This window comes from Phodopus roborovskii, unplaced genomic scaffold, assembly GCF_943737965.1.
Source record: "Phodopus roborovskii unplaced genomic scaffold, PHOROB, whole genome shotgun sequence".
Taxonomy (NCBI): Eukaryota; Metazoa; Chordata; class Mammalia; order Rodentia; family Cricetidae; genus Phodopus; species Phodopus roborovskii.
The window spans coordinates 7,420,638-7,447,125 of NW_026126563.1; the positions used below are offsets into that span (position 1 = coordinate 7,420,638).

General features: G+C 46.4%; 2 protein-coding genes across 3 annotated transcripts in view; one reads left to right on the forward strand and one right to left on the reverse strand.

The window, feature by feature from the left end:
* The window catches only part of Pard6g (par-6 family cell polarity regulator gamma), a 1,244,350-nt gene that overhangs the window by 1,152,175 nt on the left and 65,687 nt on the right, over positions 1 to 26,488 (reverse strand). The gene's annotated exons all lie outside the window — the stretch shown is intronic.
* Positions 533 to 24,613, forward strand: Adnp2 (ADNP homeobox 2). The gene is made up of 4 exons (XM_051202232.1): positions 533 to 637; positions 7,439 to 7,559; positions 14,489 to 14,578; positions 20,768 to 24,613. The coding sequence occupies exons 2-4, from the start codon at positions 7,452 to 7,454 to the stop codon at positions 24,017 to 24,019; spliced, it is 3,450 nt and encodes a 1,149-aa protein (XP_051058189.1). The 5' UTR covers positions 533 to 637; positions 7,439 to 7,451; the 3' UTR covers positions 24,020 to 24,613.

Here is a 26,488-nt window from a genome sequence, read left to right on the forward strand (position 1 = left end):
CACTGGTCCAAGTTCCTAGAGTTTAAATCCTATCCTCCAATGGCAAGACACTATCCTCAGGGCTGGCTTCTCATTGGTTCCTAGTGTGGGCGGGGCTACCCACTTGGCTGCCCACTGGCTCCGCCCCCATCCCATGCAAAAGGAGCCAGGGCTCTGGCGAGACCACGTGACCGGGTCACGTGCAGGGGGACGGCGACGGGCTCGCCCCACCCCCTGATGACGTCACCACCAAGCCAAACTCTCTCGAGAGCTTGCCTAGGGCTGGGGGGGGGGAGCTGACAGGCTGTGCCCCCTCCCCCAGCCCCCCCAGAGCTGGGTGGGGGGGGCGCCAGGCCACACCCCCTCCGGGGCCTCGAGGCCCCGGGGTGCAGGGGCCTGCAGGGGCCCGTGGGAAGGGCCCAGGGGGTCCCCAGGCACACTGCGCGCCCATTGGCCGGCCCCGGCGGCATGCAAATGAGGCGACGTCACTTCCCGAGGCCGCCGAGCGCCATCTTCTCTTTCTGGCGCGCGGGAGGAGGGCCGGGCGGGCGGGCGGGCGGGCGGGCGGGCGTGGGGCGGGGGTCCCGCCGCGCCGCGCAGGCGGAGGACGCGGCGGTGCTGCGACGGCGGCGGGACGCGGCGCTGCTGGCGCCCCGCGGTAGGTACGGCGCCCCCGGCCGCGCCCCCGGCCCCGGCCCCGGCCCCGCCGCGGGCCGCCCCGACGTCCCCGCCGTCGCTACCTCTGCGCCTTCGGGGCCGCGGACGCTGCGGAGCGCGGCTCGGGTCCCCCGCGGGTCACGTGGCCGCGGGGCCGTTCCGGGGCGGGGCAGGCGCGGCCCGCGGGGCAGGGACGGGGAGGACGCGGCACCCGCGCAGCCCCGGAGCCGGCGACCGAGGCCGGCGGCGAGGGACGGGGACGGGGCGGGGACGGGGCGCCGGGCGTGGCGACTGAGGGCGGCCGGCCCGGCGGGCGGAGGGGACGGACGGCACGGCGCCGCGCAGCCCCGCGCAGGGCGCCCCTCCGCGGCCACCCCGGGCCGAGCCGAAGCCCGAGGACCAGCCGGCTGGCGAGGATGGCGGGATGCGGGGCAGGGTCGTTCGTGGTCACATCCGAAGGGCAGGCGCGCCTAAGGCGCTGCCGAGGGCAGACCGCTGCCGCCGCGTCCGCGACCCCGCCGCGACCGTGACTCGCTTGCTACGCAGGTGCCGATCGTGAAATTTAACTTTGCATCTGCCATTTTAGCGCGGTTGGAATCGATCTCGTTCTTAACATTTTCTACCGAGGGTTTGGACCGAGATCATGAAAAAGAAAAAAAAAAAGTGCAGGTTGAAAGTGTACGGTGAAGCAAGGCATACTTTTTTTTGGAAGTATGGTTTAATTTAAGCTCGCTTGAGTGTGGTGGTGCTTAAAGTTCGTACGACTGGGATGGGCGATCACTCCCGTAGGCATAACCCACAGTGTAGCTGGGACCGATGGAACCTTGTTTTTGCCTGCAGGGTTTTTAATCAGTTGGTGGCTTCGACCGGATCTAGTCTGATGTGGGAATGGGAGACAGCTTGTGTAAAAGGTAGTTACTGAAAGTACGACGTTCTGCTGCGGTTGGAAGTCACGCGTATGCATTTTGACTAAGATCACAGATGGTGATGGTGGTGGTGGTGCTGATGGTGCTGGCTGTGCTGGCCACCTACCGATGTTTTGGGTAGATGGAGGCCCTGGTTAGAAACATGGCATCTACGCAGTGGTCCTTAGGTACAGGTCCTTACGCACAGATCCCTGCTTAGAAAGGATAGGCAGGAAATGAAGTCATTTTTGGCTATTTTAGGCATCTGGTTGAGAAATGGGAGGAAAGAGAGGTCTGGATCATTGGCTTCAGAAGATAACAGTTAAGGCAGTTTTTAGCTTGAAGTTGTCTTGGGATTTTGACGGTGCCGTTTTAATTTGGAACCAAGTTTGCAATGTACTGTATTGGTAGTTCCTTACACTCCGGGAAGGCAAAGCTTAGCTTTTCCACACTGTACCCAAATGCTTCGGCTGTTGCTGACCTGCTAGTTAGAGACAGCAAGTTGATAAAGGTCAGGTGACTGGGAAGGAGTTTCCCTGTGAGTTGAGCCAGACTTTGTGAATTATGATGTCTCGAAGTTGCTAAAGGAAAGTCCTGTGTCTTAATGGTTGGGACATTTCACTTAGTTCTCAGTTTACAGTATAGTAAACCCCTGATGATTTACCAGTGCTGTCATCTTGACAGCTGCTCACGAAGTAAATTCCTTGCACGGTTTCACAGGTGGAGACAACTGAAGCCCGGAGAATTAAGTGATTCCCTAAGTTTACCCAGCTGAAAATCTCTTGTACTGCAGATTTCACCCAGGAAAAAGCTTCGCAACCTGTGCTGGTGACTGGCTGTGTTGCCTACCGTTCAAGATAAATCATTTTGAAAATTAGATTTTTGTAGGAACTGAGATTTTTTTTTTCTTAAAAGGATCATCATCTGACCATTTTTTAAAAAAGTGTCTTTAAATTGTGTCAGTGCCTGTGTGTTGGTGTGTGCTCATGCGCACAGGTGCTTACAGAGGGTAGAAGACAGTGTCGGGTTCTCTGGAGATAGTGGTTGTGAGCCAACCAACATGGTGCTGGGAACCAAACCTGGGTTCTCTGCAAGAGCAGTGAGTGCATGCACTTAGGCATTGAGCCCCTCTCCAGCCCCCTGCATAACATGAGTTCGACAAGGACAATAGACATAAGGAAAGTGGAATGGGAAAGTGAATCCTCTACATAAAGAGCTACAGGCTACTGAGGAATGCCTCAGAGAAGAGCATTCTGATCGGTTATCAAACACCAACTGGTCAGTCTGGAAAACGTACATCAAGTAACATTGTGCAGACTGAGCAAGTTCTCTTTAGGAATATGCATGCATCTGCAGATATGTATGTATCAACAATTAATGAAAAATGTATGACTTTGGAAGATCAGGGAATGGAATGTGGGAGGGTTTGAAGAGGAAAAGGAAGGGGGAATGGTGTCATTTATAATACCAGAAAAGAAAAACTATGAAAATACATATATTTCCTTATGGGCATTCCTTAAATGGGCATGATACCAAAAGAAAGAAAAGGATCTTAGGAAATGTTGGATATTTTGAGGTATTCCACCTTCTATAACAAATAAGCTCCTGTGTACAGGTGGGTAGGGAAGCTCAGTTGGCTGACTTTCCAGTGGTGAAGAGGAGGTGCAGATTGAAATCAGGGCACCATTTCTCCAGACACTCTGTATGGAGCCCTGTATCTTAGGGTGGTAAATGTGTGGGCAGAAGTCCCCTTGCCCTCCCCAGAGAGATTGTCTACATATGACAGGCATGTTGGAAGGGCTGCTTGCATGTTACAAAGCTTCTGAAATTTTCCTAAAGCAGGTGGTTGCTCTAAAGCAGGGAAACTTTTTACAATAAAGTATTAATGTACTTATTTTTCTGGTAACTACAATAACAGTGAAGGATTGGGGGGCTTATAGTTGAGAATGGAAAGCTCTTGTTCAAAGTGAAAGGGAGAAGCCCTGGCAGTTGTTAAAGGCTGGCACTCTGTCCCCCACAGGTATTTTTGATGTGATCTGTTTGTCTTGGAATGTGCTGGACCCCGATCTGTATTGAGCCACATGCTTTTTCGTTTTAAAATACAAGCCTGAGTGGTGATTTGTATCTGTATATGGTTCGGACCCTTCTTAAAATTTTTGTTTCTGTTTTCTGTAGCATTTGTAATGTGACATTCCTTCCTGATGACAGCTGTGGCACAGTGAGGGGAGCTAGTGAGGGGGCGTCCCCTGCTGTCCGCTGAGGAGACTGATGTCCTGTCCTTAGACAGGGTTAAAAAGACTGAGGACTGAGAGGTGGCATCAAATTGCTTTTAAAAAGACAAATAATTTATCACTCTATTACAATGATCACTTAAAAACAAGTCAGAAAAGGTTGAGCCTTATAAGCGCTTTCTTTAGTTGTGAAGTTAATAACCAAAATGTTTACCACTTGAATTTGACTAGTACTTTTTAAAGTTTTTATAGTTTATACTATTAAAAATAATCTAAAAAATATGTTTGTTTAATTTGTGTGTGTGCGCGCGCCCGTGCGTGTTTGTATGTATGTATGTATATACGTATGCGTGCATGTTGGCTTGCACAGGAGAGGTCACAGAGCAGCTTAAGAGAAGCCAGTTTTCTCCTTACCATGTAGTTCCTGGATCTGTCTGGCTTGGCAGCAATCACCTTTCCTCACTAAGCCATTTTGTTGGCTCCAAAACTACTCTGACATTGTTTCAGGTTCCCAGAAGAGTCACAGATATAATACAAAGAAGTCCCTCCCCTGGTCATTGAGATGAAGTTGTCAAATAAGATAGATCATCATCCCAAAACTGTTCTTACAAACAAGAACATTCTATATACCCGTAACAACGTTATCAAAACCAAGAAAGCAATATATTTGTAACCTCAGACTCTTGAACATTGGCTGGCCACTCCAGTAATGCCATTTGTAGAAAAAAAATGAAGATTAGAGTTGCATTGTTTAGTTATCTTTAGGCACCTTTATTCTGGAATACTTCTTAGTTTTTTTCCTTTCGCGAAACTAAATTTTTTTAAAGCCACAGTAATTTTGTTTGTACATCTGTGTGTTTACACAAGTGTGAGTGTATATGTAAGTTAGAGGACAGTTTGCAGGAGTTGGCTCTCTTCTACAGGGGTAGATTCAGGTTGTCTCGCTTGGTGGCCCTCATGGTTTTATTTATATAAAGGTCAAATTATTAACTGCTTTATGTTTGGACAACAGTACACTTTATATTTCAACCAAAAGACAGAAATTGCAGTTTCACTCAAAGGTGCAAGCATTAAATACAGAAAGCGATGACATTTCTCAGGACCTTATTTCTAAGCAGGATCAGGAGCATACAAGTGGTTGCTTTGGCCATATTGTGTGTCCTTTGCTACCACCCCCGCATCCCAAGTTTCCGCCCCCTCCCCAGTGTAAGCCACAGGCTTCTTATGCTCTTGAGGTTCTGGTGGCAATGGTAGACTTACCTGTTCCTTCCTTTTTTTACGCTTCTATTCTTCATGGATTTCTCACACACTCTGATCCCACTTATCCCCCTGCTGTCTCACATCTGCCCTCTGCCGTTGCAACCTCCCCCCAAGTCAAAAACACATTTAAAAGAAAAACCAGACAGAAACAGAAGAATCGTCCTCTTGTTGTGAAAGCTGTCGTGTGGCTCATCGAGACACACAGTACATTCATTTTTTACACGCCAGTCTTCATTGCCTTGAGTCGTCGGTCTGGCTTCTACCACACTGATAATGGCTCTCGTTGGGTTTCCTCTTGGGTGCCCTGCTGTCCTGTGTCGTGGAGACCGTGTACCATTCATTGGTCTGCAGAGGAAATGTGTATGTGCCACTATCACCACAGCAGTACCAGAACGTTTCCAGTTCCCTACAAGTCTCTTTACTTCCTGGCCTCGCGCAGCCATCTACGGATCTGCTGTCCCCTCTGGAGACTTTCTGGACATTTCATGGAACTGGAGTCATGACAAAAGGACTCTCTCATCCAACATCTTTTCACAGAGCATGGTGTTTTTGCATCAGCTCCTTGTTATTGTCAAACAGCATTACTTTCTTGGGACATAACACATTTGCTTACCCTTGCACCATTTGGTGGACACTGAATTGTGTCCGCGTTTCTAAAATTAGCTGCTGCTCTTGCTTTCTTCCCCCAAGCGGTACTGCCCTGTTCTCTGTCTTCATTTATTTTTCGGAGACAGGAGCTCACTATCAGTCCAAGTTGCTTTAGGGTGCCAGGTGGTGGTGTCCCTGTAATGTTACTGTGATGCCATGCTTCTTAACAGACTTCCGTGAAGAGGGATATGTCATGTTTGTAGTTTATATCAGTATGGCTTTGACTTTATATTCTGTGGGGTGTATTCTGTTACTACAGACCACCTCTCGAATACTCTGCAGAGCAGAGTGTTGTAGCAGGTTCTAAGTCTGTGACTTAGAAATGTATACGGACTGGGGACATGGCTCACCCTCTGCTGTGTTAGACTGACAATCAGTGATGACGTGGTAGCTGGGGCCAAAAGTCCGGGAGGTGTGCACTCCGTGTTGAAGGATGTGGACTTCCCATGTGGTTGTCTCTTGGGTTTGTGTGCACAAGCGTGGCTGGATTCCACAAGTATTCTTAAGAGTGAAATGTGCTATTTATGCCACCTAGTCTTGAAGTTCATTTGTATGGCATCGTTTCTGCCATATTTGATCTAGTGCTGGGATTAAAAGCATGTTCCACCGTTGCCCAGCTTTTCATTTTTTGAGGCAGAGCTTTATTTAGTTTAGATTAGCCTCCAACTTGTGATCCACCTGCTTCAGCCTCCCAAGTTTCGTGGTTACAGGCCTGCATTCACAGATGATGTCTGAAAGTTGTCAACAAACACTGTTCCCTAATTATGACCTATCCTTTCTCTCTGGCTGAAGACAACTGCTGTGATCTCCATATAGGTCTGTTCTGTCACTTTATCTGTAAGTGGAATCATAATTACACATAAATTTGTGTCTGGCTTCTCAGCAAAATGTTTCCAAAGTTACAGCATTTACTGGCACTTCTCTTTATGGTCCAGAACATGCCTGTACACAGCTGTCTTATGTGTAGACATTGGAGTTGTTTTTGAATACTTCTTTGAATATCCTTGCCCAACTTTTTGTCTTGGATGGAGCTGTTAGCTCGGGGCATCTCCATGCTTGTTCCCTTGAGGATTCAGACTGCCTTCTGATTGGCTGAGCTGTGTGCCTTACCCTTGGCCCTGCGGTTCAGTTGCGGTTTCCCTGTACCCAGCCAGTACTTTTGCTTTTTACCCTGGTGAAGATGAGCGGTGTCCTTTCCGGCGCTTTGGAAAAGTATGTTTACCTCCCTTGCTCATTTCAATTGAGTTGTATGTGAGTGTTTCATCCTCATGTATGTCTCAGCACCTTATGTGCAGAATAGATAGTTGCCACGTGACTTGACAGAACTGACCCTTAACCATTGAACCATCTCTTCAGCTGTTCTGAGTTTTTTATTCTCGATGTATCAGAAGTGTAATTTGGAAAAATTACCCCCCCCATTTTTATGGGATTTTTGCTGTTTTGATGGTGCCCCAGAGACATTAATTTTGTTAAAGTCTGTTGTGGGTGCTTTTTCTTGCCACATGTGAGCTGTTGCCAAACCCGAAGCCATCAAAGTTTATGCCTAGGTTTTTATCTACGTCTGTAGTTTAGCTTGTGTTTTCATGCTGGGCTTACGATGCAGTGAGGAAGAGTCAAGTTGGGTCATTCTTTTGCGTGGTGGTTGTATAGGTTCCTTAGCATCACTTGCTGCAGTGGTACTGGTGGTGTTTTATTAGCCCTGTTAAAATTGTATTTGTGTGCATTCATGTTAGTTACAGTTCTTTTTTCTTTTTTAAGGAAAATATCAAAAATGTTTCAAATTCCTGTGCAAAATCTTGACAACATCAGAAAGGTACGGAAGAGGGTGAAAGGCATCTTGATGGACATCGGACTCGACAGCTGCAAGGAGCTTCTGAAGGTAGGTGCACAAGTAACAGGTGACACCAGTCAGCTGGAGCTGGCTTTTGGAGATGAAATTGGATTTTCTGATGCTTCCGATGCCTGCATGAAGGCATCCTGAGAACTTGTCTTTCTGAGTGAGCGGTGTGAATGCTTCCAATTGTCCTTCTGGCTTAGGCTTCTGAGTGATGGGGACAGCATTGTGCCACCATGTCTGCTTTAGGAAGGGGCTTGTAGACTGTTTAGTATTCTTAAAAAATTTGGTTTGTTTGGGGTGATGTGCTGAATTACTTGTTTCAGCCAAAGAAGACAAATTTAGTTTCCCAGTGTTACTGTTAGATATATCAAGTGGATTGCAAATTTGCTATGATAAGGTTGATTTTTAGACTGTTATATGAACTAAGTATGTGCAGTCTTCTGAAAGATTCGAAATTAAAGTAATAGTCACAACTTTATTGGTCAGTTTACTTCTCAGTGATTCATTGTAATAACATTGAGACTATGTGGATAGATAGTTCAGGAATTATTAAACAGGAGCCACTGTCTGTTCATAGTCATTGCTTCATTCCAGGCTGTGGAAATAGAGGAAGTGTCTGCTTTTTTTTTTTTTTTTTTTTTTTTTTTTTGAAATGGGTTCTCTGTGTAGTTTTGGCTATCTTGGATCTCACTCTGTAGATGAGGCTGGCCTCGAACTCACAGAGATCCACCTGCCTCTGCCTCCCGAGTGTTGGGACAAAGTGTCTACTTTTACATTTTATAGAAAATTTGGTTCAGAGAACTATGCATACTAGATAACTGTTTAGCCATTGAGCTAAATCTCCAGGCCAGTTTCTTAATATTTGAATTTTTTTTTTTAAATAATTGATAATCTAGTGGTGAACTACTAATAGTTACCAGGGTTTCTAACAGTAACAGTCTATTTTTGGTTTAAAGTAGGTGAGTGATTGTTGAAGAGACCCAGGCAGTTTCTGTCCCTTTCTCAGAGAGATCTGTGGAATTGGTGATGTGTTATTACAGTGGTTTATTGCTTACCTTACATCTCTACTCAGGTTCCATCCTATTATTGTTCTCTTTCAAAGAGAGACACTGCATTTCACCCTTGACGTGTTGGTGTGCTTTGTGGGTTTTGACCCCCATATGCATGTTGTGTAAGTCCCTGTCAAGTCATACAGCAATCCATTCACACCATCAAGCCCTGATCGTCTGTTTCAGGGAACCCTGCCCGGGTACCACTGCTTCCCTCGTCCAGAGTATTTCACTGCGGAGTGTAATGTGCCTCCTGTTAATTTTATGGGAAAGAAAGTTGCTTGCTCTCTGTCTCTGTGGAAGGGCTCTGCATTGTTACATTTGGGTCCTGCCTGCTGCTAGTATTCCATTATGCAAATAAAATGCAGTGTCCCTACTCTTGGTGCTTAGACACCTAGGCTGATTCTGTGGGCTTTTGTTTGTTTGACTGTTTTGAATGCAGTCCTCACGAGTGTTTGTTTGTTTGGGGAGAGGTTCTGGAGATTGAACAGGGCCATGTGCAAATAAACCAAGTTCTCTGCTGCCCTTGCCCTTTCTGGGGATGGGGTGGGGTGGGGTGGGGGAGAGCAGGAGGGTCTTACTCTTTGGCTATGGTTGGCTTGAAACTTGCCCTGGAATTCACAGAGCTCTTCCTTGCTCAGCCTCCAGAATACTGCACTTACCATGCCTCAGTCAGTCCTAACTACTCTTAAAAACTCTCTGTGGGTATCTACTTTGACTTTGGAAAGAAAACTTAGATGTGGAATTATGAGGTTGTTGTATGTGTACTGTTACAGAAATGGCTAACTGTTCCAAGTAGTGGTCTGATTCTGTATTCAATGATTCTGTATTCAAACAGTGCATTGCTCCTAGTCTCAGGAATACGTGGCATGGTTGGTAAATATTTTAGGGCCCTGTTTTTGGTATTGGGGTGTAGCAAGGGCTTTTTGCATGGGCAGGTGTTCTACCCTGGACTGTACTGGACTATACTGATTCCTTTTTGGAGCTGCAAATTTAGCACACTCTGATCGCAGACTCTAAGTCGTCCTGCATCTGCCTCTCAAGTGGAGTGCTAATATTATAGTCATGTGTCACAAAGCTCAGCTTTTACTGGTCCCTTTTGTAAGGCTTGCTTCTTATTTTTGTAGATTCTCGTTATTGGAATACCATGCAGCCAGTAACCTGGTTCTGTGTAGAAAAGGTTTGCTAAACCCTGTTACTTAATGTGATTGATTACTAATCTGATTGGGTTGAAGCCTCGTCTTGAAGCTTGTTTTTAATTACTTGATCTTTCCAAGTTTTCACTATTTTTTTCCTGCCAATTTTTTTGTTTATTTTGGGTGATGACAGGGCTGCCTACAGGCTCTTCTCTAGGAGACTATCTTGCTGCAGATTTTCATTGTGAAGCATTTTATGTTTCTAGTGTTAGGTTTGTAATGCATTATTATTTTTATTTAAAGGAAGGGAAAAGAGAATCACTTGTTTGTGTTTTAACACATTTGCTCCTTCTACTCTGTTTCCTCCCTTCACGTGGGTGGACTTTTCTCATGAGTAAAGCCCTTCTGCCTGCAGGACTTCCTTTATGCTGTAGTGTTGGTTGGATATCTTGGCTGTCTGTACTTTCTCCCTGAACTTTTATCTATGGTAGGTAGACTTTGAGATGGTCTTACTGTGTCCCTGGCTGGCATGGAGCTTACTGTGTAGATGAGACTGGCCTCGTGTTCGTAGAAATCTGCCTACTTTGGCCTCTGGAGTGCCAGGATTAAAGGTCTGCACCGCCAGTGCCTGGCCTAGCTAGACATTTTTGTTACAAAATTTTAGTGTCCTTTTTCTGAAAATTTTGCTCTGCTCCTTTTCCAGCAATGAAATTCTGATGTGTGGTAGTGTGGTCTCACTTGTCTGACTGGGTCTGCTCAGTTTCTTGAACTGGATTATATAATGCAATGGTTCTCAACCTTCCTAATGCTATGACCTTTTACTACAGTTGCTCACGTTGTGAAAACCCCAACCATAAAACTATTTTTGTTCCTACTTCATAACTGTGATTTTGTTTTTGTCATGGATTATAACATAAACAGCTGATATGCAGATGGCCTTAGGTGACTCATGTGAAAGGAGGGTTTGACTCCAAAGGTATTGGGACCCACAGGTTGAGAACCCCTGGTTCACATACACTGGCTTTGGCGGATGTAGTGACTTCATGTCTCTGATGCTTATTCTCTGCTGTCTGTTCCTGAGACTCCATTTTCAGAGCTCTTTGGGTTTCTGCAGTTCCTCTCTGGTTGCATCAAGGTTCCCAGGCCAAGCTGGGTGTGATGGCTCATGCCTGCAACCCTAGCACTTGGACTTGGGAGGCTTAGGCATGGGATTGTTTGAGGCCAGCCTAGGCTACCTAGTGAGAGCCACTCTCTAAATAAATACATGTGCCAGGCTTTTCCTGTGTAGCTTCAAATCTGCTCTTAATTCCATACAGGTTATTTTCATGCAAGGTAGTCCATCTTTCTTTGTCTTCGTGATTGAACTCAGGGCTTCACACATGCTAGATAATCACACTGCCACAGAGCTGCAGCCTAAACCCCTGCAGGGCATGTTTTTTTTTTTTTTAAATAAAAATGTCCTAAGAATTCTTTGTAATGCCTTATTTTACTTTTTATTTGTTAAAAGTTAAAATGATCAGCTAGGCGGTGGTGGTGCACACCTTTAATCACAGCACTTGAAAAGCAGAGTCAGGCAAATTTTTGAGTTCAAGACTAGCCTGGTCTACAGATAGAGTTCTAAGACAGCCAGGCCTACACAGAAACCCTGGTCTTGAAAAACCAAAAACAACCCCTCCCCAAAAAAATCACCCCCCCTTCCAAACAAAAACAAATTAAAAAGATAATAGATATGAATGTTTTGCCTATATTAGTATCTGTGTCACTTTCATACCTGTTACTCAGGAGGCTAGATAGGGCATCAGAACCTCAGGATAGGGCATCAGAACCTTAGGATAGGACATCAGAACCTCAGGAACCTCAGGATAGGGCATCAGAACCTCAGGAAAGGGCATCAGAACCTCAGGAACCTCAGGATAGGGCATCAGAACCTCAGGATAGGGCATCAGAACCTTAGGATAGGGCATCAGAACCTCAGGAACCTCAGGATAGGGCATCAGAACCTCAGGAAAGGGCATCAGAACCTCAGGAACCTCAGGATAGGGCATCAGAACCTCAGGAACCTCAGGATAGGGCATCAGAACCTCAGGAACCTCAGGATAGGGCATCAGAACCTCAGGAAAGGGCATCAGAACCTCAGGAACCTCAGGATAGGGCATCAGAACCTCAGGAACCTCAGGATAGGGCATCAGAACCTCAGGAACCTCAGGATAGGGCATCAGAGCCTCAGGAACCTCAGGATAGGGCATCAGAACCTCAGGAACCTCAGGATAGGGCATCAGAACCTCAGGAACCTCAGGATAGGGCACCAGAGCCTCAGGAACTAGATTTACAGGCAGCGGTGAGCCACCATGTGGGTGCTGGGAATTGACCTGGGCTCTCTGGCAGATCATTAGTGCTGTTGATCACTGAACCTTTTCCCCAGCCCTCTTTTCTTTTGTAGAGTTTGTTTTATTACCGTATGTGTATGTGGAAGTCGGAGGACTTTGGGGACGGTTTTCTCCTTTTCCTTTCCCCCCCTCTTTATTGTGTATTTTTTTAGAGTTTTAAATTGTACTTGTCTTGAATCTTTTGCCTATATGTGTGTGTGTGTACCATGTGTATACATGTTGCCTGCAGAGCTCAGAAGAGGGCATTGGATCCCCTGGAGCTGAAGCCACTAATGAGTGCTGGGAATTGAACTCTGGTCCTTTGTAAGAGCAACAACTGCTCTTAACTGCTGAGCCATCTCTTCTGCCCCCCTTTTAATATTTATTTTTATTACATGTGTATGAGTATTTTGCATGTCTGTCTGTAAACCATTTGTGTGCCCGGTCCATTTAGGCCAGAATTCTGAGTGTGTTGGATTTGTCAGTACTGGAGTTGTAGGCAGTTGTCAGCTGCCTTGTTTTGAACTGAACCTGGGTCCTCTGGGAGAGCAGCAAGTCCTCTTACCCACTGAGTCATCTCTCCAGCCCTCTCGTTTCACCTGGGCGTGCTCAGCCGTCTGACAGCTTGTGTCACCTGTCATTGCTTGTGCTCCTGGTTTGGGGTAATACTTTACTGCTGTTTGGGTAACTGAAATGTTTTGACTAGATACTGAGCATTATGAGTTTTATGGTTGCTGGATTTTGTGGTCTCTTTTTATGCTGGCTAGTTTTATAGCAACCTGACACAAGCTAGAGTCATTTGAAAGGAGGGAGCCTCAGTTGAGGAAATGGCCTCCATAAGACTCAGCTATAGGGCATTTTCTTATTAGTGATTGATAGGAAGGGGCCCAGCCCCTTGTGGGTGGTGCCATTTCTGGTCTGGTGATCCTGGGTTCTATAAGAAAGCAGGCTGAGCAGGCCATGAGGCAGGGTACTGGCATTGGTGTAGGTAAAGGCAGTTGTATTAATTACCATTGGTCTGAGTCAGCTAATTCTTACTTGATTATTAAAGGTAACCTTTGATAAGTATTGTAAACTGTAACTGTTATAAAATGCAGGAGATTGTTGTATAGAAAGTGAAATTTAAGTGCCACATTCAGAGAGGTTGGCTTACAGTGCTCTGTTGAGATCCTTGTCTCTGTGTATGTATGTAGGGTTTGCATACAGGTGTATTCCCCGTGCTTGTACTGCGTGGTGACTTTGCTGGCTTTTTGGTTAACTTTGTCTTGTCCTATGAAGTACTTTCTTTACTAACTGGCCTATGTTCAGGGCTCCCAAGTGTTGCTGGTGACAGGCTCATCTGGTCCTTAGTGACCACAGAGGTTGTCCATCCTGAAATGTCACCTTTCAAAGTAACCAGTGACCTTTCCAGATGGTGAGTCATGACACTCCTTTTCCTCAGGCTCTCCTGAGCCCAACGTTGGCCTTCCCATTTGTTGTAGATTCTGTTCTCTGTGTTTTGATGCCAAAAGGTTGCAGCTTACAGGTGGTTCTGTTGCTCAGCAGTTTAGAGCACTGGCTGTTCTTCTAGAGGACCCAGGTTCGATCTCCAGCATCCATCTAGTGGCTTATGACCATCTTTAACTTTAGTTCCAGGGGATCTTAAGTCCTCTTCTGGCCTCTGGGTACTAGGCATGCATGTGATACACAGACATGCAGGCAGAACACCTACACATAAAGTAAAACTAAAGAAAAAAGAAGAAAAAGACTTCTGTCTTAGAGAAAGAAAACATTAGGTATGTTCTATGCCCTAAAAGGTGATCATGGGAAAGATAGAAACACATTCTTTTTTATGTTCCACAAGCAGATTGAATAGTGGTAAAGTCCTATTGGAAAAGGACTGTTGAGTGTAGATGTTGCTTTTTCTCTTTGACTTACAGTATATGTGTTCACAAAACTACACGAGTTTTAGAATCTTTATGTACACTTAGGCCTTGCTTACATGTCCAAAATGTCCATAACATTTTATTTTGGGAGATCTCTGTTTATTTCTTGTCAAATGTAGTTATAATGTGATTTAAACCTTTTTGACACTCATTACTTTAATTGTAAACATGTGTCAATGACTGTCCTTCTACTTTTCTTTGCCCATAAAGGGGTTTCAGGTGGCAGATTACTTGCTCATGGACTTAATTTTGGTAGGAGGGGATTATGCTTAGGGCCTTAGACAAATGAGTCTCATAGTCTAACCTTTTACCTTTTTAGTTTTGCAACAAGGTGTTAAGTTGCCCAGACTAACTTTGAACTTCGAAATCCTTCTGCTTCAGCCTCCTTAGTAGTTAGGGTTAGAGGCGTGCACCATCACTTCTAGTTTTAAATTTAATATTTCTGTAAGTCACAAATTGTCACATAATGATTTTTCTTTCTTCTTTTTTCTTAAGGATCTTAAAGGCTTTGATCCAGGAGAGAAGTACTTTTATAATACATCATGGGGAGATGTTTCTCTTTGGGAACCTTCTGGAAAGAAAGCGGTATGTATTTTTGTAATGTGTTTTCATTAGGGGCAAGTGAACTAAGGCTGAGGCCACACACCATGGCTACCAGGGCTGCTCGCCCTATCTGTTCATGAGGCAGGAAAGATGCAGAGCTCAGAATTGCTCATTGCAGGACTGTTGATGATGACAGTTTCCACGTGCACAGTGTGGTGACATAGCCAAGCTTTGTGACTAGAAGTGACTGTTTAAGAACCCTTGATTTAGTAATTCTGAATAAATGCTGTGACATCAAGTTAGTAGGAGACTATATGTACAAAGGTGATTATTTGAGATTATAATAGAACTGAAAATACCTGTTGTCTAGGTCATTGTGTGATGCATTGTATTTTTGTGATAATACTCATCCTATAAGCCTGCCTAAGATTACATAGAGAAGTGTACTGCAAAGCTGGGCAGTGGTGGTTCACGCCTTTAATTCCAGTACTTGGAGGCAGAGGCAGGTGGATCTTTGTGAGTTCAAGTCTAACCTGGTCTACAGAGTGAATTCCTGGACAATCAGGACTTATACAGAGAAACCCTGTCTCAATACCACTCCCCCAAGTATACTGTGTACAGTTAAATGTAGTGAATAGTACTTGATAATGCCTGTTACTGGTTAATGGAGGCATGCATTGCTACAGGATGGGGATGGGATCTTAGAATTGTATCATCAGGTGTTTTCATTATTGTTACAATAAGCCATATTCAGATAAAGTGTGCCTACTCAAATGTTCACAGTGCCTACTCAAATGTTCACAGTATAGCGTACATACATTCCAGCTATAGACATGTACAGCATGCTACTATACTGAACATATGACAGGTAGTAACACAGTGGTAATTTTTTGAGTATATTTACTCAGAGAAAAGAGGTACTGTGGAGATAATATATATACTTTTTTAAAAGTTCATAAGTATGTAGGATTGAGCTTGTGGGCCCCTCTGGTTGTTATGGGTGAGGCCGTGGATGTAGCTAATGACTGCTACCAGCTCTAATGTTGCATATTTAGGTTACATTCATTTATATCTAAAAAATCCCTTGCAGGGTGGTGGTGACGCACACCTTTAATCCCAGCACCAGGAAGGCAGGTGGGTCTCAGTACATTTGAGGCCAGCCTGGTCTACACAGTGACTTCCAGGACAACTAGGGCTGTTAACACAGAGAAACCCTGTCTGAAAAAATAAAAACAACAAAATCTTTAATTAACCTTAGTTTAATATTTCACTTTATAAGTTAAATCTTTTTAACTTTTGGGGGGGAAAATGGATTGAAAATTACAAGTATTGTATATCTGCATGAAAATAGTCTTTCCTTATACCTTTATTTTGTATACTTTACTTACTTATTATTCTTGTGTTTATTTTCAAGTTGTTTTGTTAAAAGCTATGATGCGCACAGGAGCTCTCTGTCTCTCTCCCTCTTTACACACACACACACTCTCTCTCTATACATATACACACACTCTTTACACTCTTTACACAGACACACACATACACTCTCTGTACGTATACACACACTCTCTCTTTTTACACACTCACACTCCCACCTAGGCCTGTTGAGATTGCGATCAGGACTGACACCTACTTCACACCCCATCCTAGTGGAGGGCTTTGTGGCAATGATGTGAGGAACTGTTCCTTCTGATGAGCTGCGTCCTCCAGGGCACCAGAGTGAGCATCTGGCATGTTGTGGGGCTGTTGCTCTCCCTGGGACACACGGTGTGCCTGGTCTGCTCCTCTTTCTCAGCCCGCATGTGCTCATGTGCCTTTGGGTCCATGTTGTCAGTAGTTGTGAGGAACCTTTGGAAGTCTACAGACTCCTCGGCTAACCCCTCACTGTGATTTCTTGGTGCTTTCTTCTCATTCAGTTTTTGTTTGTCTTGCCTCTTCTAGCTGTGCTAGAAGACTACACTCTGACCTACATCCCTAGACAACAGGTATTTTCAGTTCCATTGTAATCTCATGCCTTTGTACATGCAGCCTCCCACTGACTGGAATGTCCTTATGATGTGTGAATAAACGCTTGATGTCGTTACAGCATTTATTCAGAATGACAAAATCAAGGGTTCCTATACAGTCGCTTCTAATCCCAGACAAAGCTCTGCTATGTCACCACACTAGAAAGAGGCAAGGGGAACAATGTCAGAGGGGCCCTTTAGTTCTTAAAGTTGTATGCATTTGTGGCCCATCACTGACCTAGGCATTTCTAAGTGGCACATGACTGTATTTACCAGTCTGTTCTGACGTAGAAAATACAGGTTTACTGTAAATCTGTGCCCTTAGGACAGCAGCTTCATCTGTCTTATCTTACACTGTCAGTTGAAGCCTTTCAGCTTTTCCTTACGCATGTTTTGTTCACCATAGCCCCTATACATACGTAAAGACATTGCTACGATTGCCATTAAGAGGCCTGGAAGCAAAATAAAATGAATTAAGTCCTATGAAGATGGCAAATGGTAATAGTTACTGCTAACCAGTCAGGCATGTCTCAGCTGGACCCTGTGATGGTGCTGTCTTCAGGAGTCCATGCAGTAAAGTTGGAAAGATGGAAGACTAGCAGGCATCTATGCAAGTATGACACACAGATCAGTCATGAAACAGTTCATATTTTATAAGTAACATCAGACTCAAACACATACTGAATATTTTCTTTCATATATTGGATCATGTTTTAAACGTTTTAAAGAGGATCTGAATTAGAAGCAGGACATATTTGGGTAAGGGGCAGCAGTTTTGATGCAGAAGGTGTTCAGTAGGTGTCAAGAGCAGGAAGAAGGGGTTAGAGACTGCAGGGGATGATGAGACCAGGTACTTTCTTTCCACGTACGTTAACTTTTTTAAAAGCACAGTGGAAGTTGTTAGAGGATTGTATCATGGAAGTCAGTGAGATTCCCAAAGATCCAAGAAGGCCCTGATCAGAAACCTCTCTCTTGGCACCATGGCAGTCACAGCTGAACAAGTTTCTTTGTGATGTTTACAAAAGGCTGGATCATCTGGGTGTGATGCAGAAACACACCTGTAATTCTAGCATGCAGATGGTAGAAGCAGGGACATCAAGGGGTGAGTGCATCTGGACTGTATGAGACCCTGCCTCAAAAAACAAAAGCAGCAAAACAACCCGTCCCCACAGCAAAGTGGGAGTGAGACGTCTATAAGAACTGGTATAAAGGCACGGGAACATTGTTTGGGCTCTGTGTGAAGGAAAATTTTTTGCCAGAGCAAATCTTAAGTATAGGGACCCTCCCATGATGGCACCTGTGTGCCAGCTGCTGAAGATCCATGCTGGCACTGAGCTTAGGCATTGCCACACTGGTATGCATCCTCCTGCACCCTGTGTCTGTAGGCTCGGATGCAGCTGTGAGACAGATGGATGGCCCACTGGAGTTTCCAGCCTGACCAGGAGCCCCAGCACAGGAACCTCTTCCAGCCAATACCAACTAGCCCGTGGGCAGAGGGCCCCCTGCAGTTATATTTGATGAAGATGTTGGCCTTCATCATGCATCTTGTGATGCATTTTTGGTTTAGAAGACAAACATGGAAAAGAAAACGTGGTTAATACCACATTGTGTGAACAAATTATTGCTGGTTTGGATGTGGAACTGGAATTGGAGTTGCTGGTGTTCCTGCTCTTGGTACAGTCTAGTTTGCAGGTTATGTTTTTTCTGCTCTTGACTGGGTAGAAGAAAGCCATCAAGTACCACTGTAGCTCCAGGGATCTCTGAGCTGTGTGAGCCTGTGTTGGACATGGGGCTCTACCATTCTGAGTTCTGAAACTTACTTTTTGTGCATTGCCTAGTAATTAATGCAAAATCCAGAATCTCTTCCTAGGCTTAGCAATTTCTTTTGTTACACATAGAGTGTAGAAATCTATTTTTGTTTGTTTAAGCTAAAATACTAAATTTCTAGGGCGGCAGCAGAGCGAGGTTCTCAGAACTATACAAGATCCCAGTGTTATGACTTACGTTGTCCAGAAAGGGAGCAATGTCAGTTTGGTTTCCTAAGAGGAGGGGCATTCAGGTTAAAATGATCTGGGAGGTGGCTTCTGTGACCTGAAGCTGGGAGGGTTGTATAAAATAACTTACTTGAGGGCTATCTTACCTTGCAGTGTGGATTCCGTTTTCTCATCGAGAATGGGATGGGTGTTGGGGGCAGAGTGGGGGTTGGGAGGTTCTGCTGGTCAAGCATGAGGCCCTCTTTTCCTGGGACATCCACAGTTGAAGGACAATGTTGAAACCAGGCTCGTATATCCAAGAGTATGTGAATGCCACATTCCATCTCCATAGGCCCTGGACAAACAAAAGCACTGTGGTGTCTTCAGAAATGATCAGCTGTTAGCCACAGAAAACCAGGAGGATTTTGTCTAGGTCAGGAAATAGTTTTCTGAATATTTAAAAAAAATAGTCCCTCTTTTGAGAGAACTAAAAATATTTCTCTTGAGAGTATGTTCTTGTTTAAAACCTTTTTTTTTTGTTTGTTTGTATACGTGTGTGTGGGCAAGTCTGGGGACAGCTTGGAAATCCGCTCTTTCCTGACCCTGTGGAATGTAAGGGATGAACTTGGGTCGTCAGGTTTGGCAGCAAGTCTTTCCCCACTGAGTCATCCTGCAGCCTGAGAATAGTCTTCATGAAATGACCCCAATGACCCCTTTCTGATACTGGCTGGAGAGCTAGCTGCAAGTAATTATTATAGTAATAGGAACAGGTTGATTTGCATTGAGTATTTTGATATAATTTATAAGTAGTGTCCCATTTGGATGTCCATTGTAAATTGTTTGAGATTTGTAAATACTGCATGTGGTCACATTGCTTCAGAGAGATACTTCTCTGTGGAAGTAGATGTCTGAATGGATTGTCATTGGTAGCTAGCCAAGTTAGTGCCAGGTTCAAACTGTTTGCAGATGGGCTGGGGAGATGGCTTATTGGGAAAGGGAATGTAAGACCCAAGTTTGGATCCTTAGTACTGACATAAAAGCCAGGTGTGGCTATGTGCAGGTTTGCAATCCCAGTGCTGTGGAGGGACAAGAGGATCATTAGGCCTTGCTGAACACCAGTCTGGCTTCAGGATCACTGAGACAGAGAATGACAGGACACCCAACAGCCTCCTGAGGCCATCTGTGCACACACACGAGTGTATTATGTACCTGCACACATACAGAGAGAGTTTGAGGACGAAGCTGTCCCAGGAGCAACAGTGCAAAGTACAGCTTGTGCACATTTGATCTGGCAGTGAAAACCCAGTGCTTTCTGGTGCATCATAACTATAGGGATGCTAGAGTAAGAAGAAAGGCAGCACCCAGCTCCTTTTCTAGCGTTAGCATGCCTCCTTGAGTTGCTGGGCCAGCAAATACAGTAGTACTGTGGGAGAATCAATATACTTCTCCAATTTACCTTATTTACATTGTTTACTGATAGCCTTATTTTAATAATCTTCATTCCAATATTTCTGCATCTTCCTGTCCCTCTGCTCTGTCCCTTATACACACACACACACACACACACACACACACGATTGCAAGATAAATCACAATAGTCTCAAGGGATCTTGTCTGTAACTAAGGAGCAAGTATTTGAACTATTAATTTTTTATTTTTTTTTTTTAAGAAAGGGTTTTTCTTTGTAGCCTTCACTGTCTGTAACTAGCTCTATAAACTTTGAACTCAGGGAGATCTGCCTGCCTCTGCCTCTCAAATTTTGGGATTAAAGGCATGCGCCACCACCTCAAAAAAAAACTAAATATTTTAAAAAAGAAACATTTCTGCCAAGTGGTGGTAGTGCACACCTTTAATCCCAGCACTTGTGAGGCAGAGGCCGGGGCAGGAGAATCTCTGTGGGCTCAAGGCCAGCCTGGTGTACAAAGTTCCAGGGCAGCCAGAGCTGTTACACAGAGAAACCCGGCCTTGGGGGACGGAGGGAACAAAAGAATGCTGAGCACTGATGTAAGCACTCATGAATGTAGTTTTGTTGGGGCTCAGCCCTGTGTAGAAACTGCTTTTTCCTCGTGAGTCTTCTGTGGTGGCAAAGCGAGGCCAAGGGTACTGCATACGTGGCTACCCCAGCGAACGCATCAGCTGGGGATGCACGGTGCCCCTTGGAGTTAGGATGTTAGTAGGGAAGCACACGGGTGGGGAGGGCAGGAGGAAACCTCTGAGCTCGTTACTCTGCCTAAGTCTCTCTCCTCTTTTGACAGAGATACCGAACAAAGCCGTACTGCTGTAGTCTCTGTAGGTACTCAACAAAGGTGCTCACCTCCCTGAAAAACCACCTCCATCGATCCCACGAAGATGAGGCCGACCAGGAGCTGATGATCCCCTGCCCCAACTGCCCATTTGCTGCCCAGCCCAGGGTGGTGGGCAAGCACTTCAGGGTGTTCCACGCACCCGCACGGAGACTCCAGAGCTACACCGTGAACATTCTGGGTGAGGCGAAGACGCCAAGGAGTGACGTGATAAGCTTCACGTGTTTAAAGTGTAACTTCTCCAACACCCTGTACTACAGCATGAAGAAGCATGTGCTGGTGGCACACTTTCATTACTTAATTAACTCCTACTTTGGTTTTCGAACTGAGGAAGCAGAGCAGCTGAAAGCAAGTGGCCCTGCTTGCGTGGATAAGGCCCTGACATTTGACAGGTACTACTGTAAAAAATGCAGCGCCATTGCCAGCAGTCAGGACGCCCTGATGTATCACATTTTGACGTCAGACGCCCATAGGGACCTGGAGAATAAGCTGCGGTCTGTGATTTCAGAGCACATCAAGAGGACTGGGTTTCTGAAGCAAATGCATATTGCTCCAAAACCAGTGACCCGCTTGGCCTTACCGCCAAACAGCAGCGCCCCGAGCATCGCAGCCTCTTCACCTTGCTTCCATCTTGCTCTGCCACAGAACAGTCAAAGCCCTGGCACTGTGCAGCCGGTGACGGTGGCCCCAGGCACCTCCGGAAGCCTTACACACTCCCCACCCACCACTGCCCAGTCCCATGTAGCCCTGGTGTCCAGCGCTCTGCCTGTGTGCCAGAGTAGCCTCACCCTGCAGCCGCCAGCTCCCTCACCCGTCTTTCTCCCTCACAGGGTCCCGCTTACTCAGCCTGTGAGTACTTCTGTGCTGCCTCTCACTCAGCCAGCCGGGCCTGTGACTAAGTCTGTTGGGACAAGCATCCTTCCTCTGAATCAAGCTGTCCGTCCTGGAGCTTTACCCCTCACTCCGTCTGTGGGGCCCGTAAACAGACCCGCTGGGCCTGGTGTCTTGCCTGTGAGTCCCTCTGCCAACTCGGGAGCCCTGCAGTCTGCTGCTTCAGGGGTGGCTCCCGTAGGCCGGGCAGTTCCGACAGGGGTCCTTCCTGCAGGCCAGGCGACTCCTGCAGGAGTGATCCCTGCGCAGACAGCCGCTTCTGGTGTCCTACCCGCTGGTCAGGTGGTCCAGTCATCAGTCCTTCCTGCTGGCCAGACAGTGCCCTTGAGGGTTCTCCCTGCAGGCCAGGTGCTACCACCTGGGATGCTTTCCTCAAACCAGACTGTCTCCTCAGCTGTGGTCCCTGTGAATCAGGGCGTGAGCTCTGGTGTTGTTCAGCTCAGTCAGCCGGTAACACCAGGAGTCCTTCCTGTGGGCCCGCCCGTGAGGCCTGGGGTACTGCAGCTCAGCCCGTCTGTCAGCACCAGCATCCTGCCTGTGAGCCAGGCAGTGAGAGCTGGAGCCTCACAGAACACTACTTTCCTCACTTCAGGCTCTATTCTCAGACAGCTCATCCCAACTGGGAAGCAGGTGAATGGAATCCCCACCTACACCCTGGCCCCAGTGTCTGTCACGTTGCCTGTGTCCTCTGGTGGGGGCCTTGCAGCGCTGCCACCGCCATCCCAGGTGCCCGTGCAATTCCTGCCCTCCAGCTCGGGCACACACATGACTGGCTCCTTGTCGAGCCTGCCCTCCCCACAGGTGCTGGTGAGCCCTGCCCCTAGTGTGTTTGTTCAGGCTACCTCGCCTGTGGCGGACGCAAACCAGGCGCTCAGACAGGCCAAGCAGTGGAAAACGTGCCCGGTTTGCAATGAGCTCTTCCCTTCCAACGTCTACCAGGTTCACATGGAGGTGGCTCACAAGCAGGCTGAGTCTCAGCTCTGCCAGCTTTGCAATGAGCCCTTTCCTGCTAACGTCTACCAGGTTCACATGGAGGTGGCTCACAGGCAGAGTGAGACCAAGTCTGGTGAGAAACCTGAACCTGAAAAGCTTGCTGCGTGTGCCCCGTTTCTCAAGTGGATGAGGGAGAAGACGGTGCGCTGCCTCTCTTGTAAGTGCCTGGTCTCGCAGGAGGAGCTGATGCACCATCTGCTCATGCATGGCTTGGGCTGCCTGTTTTGTCCCTGCACTTTTCACGATGTCCGGGGCCTCGTGGAGCACAGCAGGACTAAGCACCTGGGCAAGAAGAGGCTGTCTATGGACTACAGTAACAGAGGCTTCCAGCTGGACCTGGATGCCGATGGCAACCTGCTGTTCCCCCATCTGGATTTCATCACCATTCTGCCACGAGAGAAGCTCGGAGAGCGAGAGGTATACCTGGCTATCCTTGCTGGAATACACTCCAAGTCACTGGTGCCCGTGTACGTTAAGGTGAGGCCTCAGCCCGAGGTTTCACCAAAGGTGCCGAGCAAACAGAAGCTGACCTGCCCCTTTTGTTTTGGCACATTTTTGACCGCTGATGCCTATGAGCTGCATCTCAAGGAGAGGCACCACGTCATGCCCACCGTTCATACAATGCTCAGGTCTCCGGCCTTTAAGTGCATCCACTGCTGTGGGGTGTACACTGGAAACATGACCTTAGGAGCCATCGCTGTCCATTTGCTCCGCTGTCGAAGTGCTCCCAAGGACAGCAGCTCAGATGTGCAGGTCCAGCCAGGTTTCATTGAGAGCAGCGAACTTCTGCTGGTTAACGGGGAAGTGATCCCTGACTCCACCTTTGCTGTGAAGAGAAAGCTATCAGAAGGCCACCCGGGGACAGAGGACCAGAGGGATGGGGACAAGCCCCAGCTCACTCTAGACACTGTTGCAGTCCCCGGGCCAGAGAGAGGGCCGAGTGCTGTGCCTTTGAAGAGGCAGAGGAATGAAAACAGGGCCGAGGGGCCAGGGGCCAGTGACGACTCTCTGCAGCTGCTAGCATTGGATCCCACCAAGTACGGAAGCCGCTCCTATGAGGACAAAAAGCAGTTTCTCAGAGACTATTTCCACAAGCGGCCATACCCTAGCAGGAAAGAAGTGGAGCTACTGTCTTCACTCTTGTGGGTGTGGAAGATCGACGTGGCTTCATTTTTTGGGAAAAGGAGGTATATTTGCATGAAAGCAATAAAAACTCATAAGCCCTCTGTACTTCTAGGGTTTGATATGTCTGAACTAAAAAATGTCAAACATAGACTGAACTTTGAGTGTGACTCACAACCTGTAGAAGACGAGGTCTGAAGTCTGGATGACTTTGGATGCGCCCTGGCATTGTTCTGAGTGTCTGAGCCCTTCGAGGTGCTCCAGGCGCTCAGAAAGCCCGAGAAGGAAGCACACCCCCTGCCCTGGCACACATGGACTGAGTTTCCCCCTCTGTCGTCTATATTAAATCTCTGGTGTTCCATGCACGCCTTGTTTTCCCGGGAGTGGCAGTCTCAACAGTAACCACCTGGAATCTACACACACTTGCTTTTCATTTTAGGAAACTTCTGCTTGTTTGAGAATACTTGTTTAGTAGAAAATGAAAGCATTGCTCAGCTTCAGTCGACAGACAGCAGCTATGTCCATGCCCAGAGAAGTAAGCCTAGTCTGTGGGCCCCGAGGACATACTTGTGAGCGTTACCCTCTCCTGATGCTGACAATGCTGTCTGCTTAAGGGTACACATTTGATTCACATCTTTTAGGTTTTCCCAGACAGCTATTTTTTTTTTTTAAATATCGTAATTCTTAAAAAAACCAAATGTTCTCATTTATTAAAAATATCCTGAGCCGAAGGTCTGGTGTGTAGTGAATAATCAAGTGTTGCTTTATAAATAAAGTCTCTGCAGGAACAGACGCGCTCTACGGTGCAGACTGTCTTGTGCTGTGATGGCCAGTCCTTCCCCATTGAAAGGTGAGACGAGTCTTTAGTGCCTTTAGAATAACTGAGAACACCTGGATGCCTCCTTCCTCGGGAACTGCTGGTAAACTAGTAGGAAGGAGGGACCACGACACACGTAGGGTTCCTGTAATTGCATATAGACACACAACTAATGCAGGCGGATTTCTGAGTTGTAGTCAAGTCTGTTCTATATAGTGAGGCCCCATCTCAAAAACATCAAAAGAAAAAGAAGGAAGCTGGGCACGGCTGTTCACGCCTTTAATCCCAGCACCCAGGAGGCAGAGGCAGGTGGATCTCTGTGAGTTCGAGGCCAGCCTGGTCTACACAGTGAGTTCCAGGACAGCTTGAGGTGGAGTGCAGGTTTCAGGCATACGTTGACCCTGGACCAAGAACTCTCTCTGATTAGAATAGCGTGGGCTAGGTGTGTTAGAGTTGGAGAAACAGGCTTCCCTCAGGTGCAGGTGTTGAGATGAATGGCATGGTGGACTGATGAATCTTCACTGTCCTGTGGATGCCAATTTTTTTTTTTAAACATGATATGAAATAATGTAAAGCTCCAGAGCTGGTAATGAGGACCAGCCAGCTCTGTTCAAAATCATCCCTGAGTGATGCACACACAGCAAGTAGAGGGGACGATGGCCTCTGGGAAGCACTGCAATGTTTTATATACATATATCCAACTATATACATATATATAGTTTTTAAAATATAATATGTGCATGTAATTGCTCTAATGTTCATTTCGAGGCAGGTGTCTGTGATGATGGTGTACTGTTGTAAATTCAGAGCTTGTTGGGCTATTTTTTTTTATTATTTCCAGAGTGTCTATTTTGAATTAAAATTTGTTAAACCACTGAAAATAGAACTGTTTGATTTTAGTGACATTAATAAAGCTTACTCTCCTCGGGCAGGGTGGGGCATTCTTGTCCCAGCCACTCAAGCAGGGCCCTTGTGTGCTGACTGCTGTGTTACCATAACACTCCGAGTGTCACCCTGTAAGCCTTACCGTACCCTTGACGCGGATGTCCCTCTGCAGCTTGCGCCTTACAGAGCAGAAGCTAAGGCTCATGTGAGCAACTTAACTGTGCTAGGACCACACTAAGTCTGGGTGGGTACCCAAAATTAATGGAGAGTGAAAGGAAGCCCTGGTCAAGTTAGGACAGCAAGACAGAGAAGGCTGTTCATAATGATGCCAGTCACAACTCAGTCCCGGCTGAACATTGCTACTTAAAAGCTCCCACCAGTGCAGTGCTGCTAGAATGGACCACTGTCCAATTCAATCTTACCCTTTCATTCTGTCTTTGTGCTTGCCTTTCCTTGCCTTTTCCTGCTGGCCTGTGCTGCTGACCATATGGCTCTCCTTTTAAGCCTCAGCCCCTAAGGAGAAACACAAGCTGACCCACCAGCTTCTAAACTAACTCCCGATAACTGTCCTGACTATTATCTGTATTAAATACGAGCTTAAACATCCACAAATGCTAAAGGATCTAATTTGAAAATGAAGTTTGTTTATTTAAAAAAAAAAAAAAGTCTCACTGAGTAGCCCAGGCTAGCCTTAAATTCGCGGAGATCCTGGCCGTGCAGCTTGACTGCTGGGATTCTGACTTGTGCCACCACAACAGCTTATAAAAGGTCACTTTTTAAGAAAGTAGGGAGTTTTGCCCCGAAGATAATTTTTGCTTATTTTTGAAAGCTAAGTTTGTCTAGTTTCAAATGACAAGAGTAAATGCATTTGTCACATGACGATATACATGACCAGGACATATGGCCAGGGCTTTGAAGTGTACTTAGGGAACATCAAGTTAGCCACTGCCGATACCCTTACTCTG

Coding starts and splice junctions, on each gene's coding strand:
- Adnp2 (XM_051202232.1), top strand. CDS start 7,452: ATGTTTCAAATTCCTGTGCAAAATCTTGACAACATCAGAAAGGTACGG. Junction 7,560..14,488: donor GCTGCAAGGAGCTTCTGAAG/GTAGGTGCACAA, acceptor TTTTTTCTTAAG/GATCTTAAAGGCTTTGATCC. Junction 14,579..20,767: donor AACCTTCTGGAAAGAAAGCG/GTATGTATTTTT, acceptor CTCTTTTGACAG/AGATACCGAACAAAGCCGTA.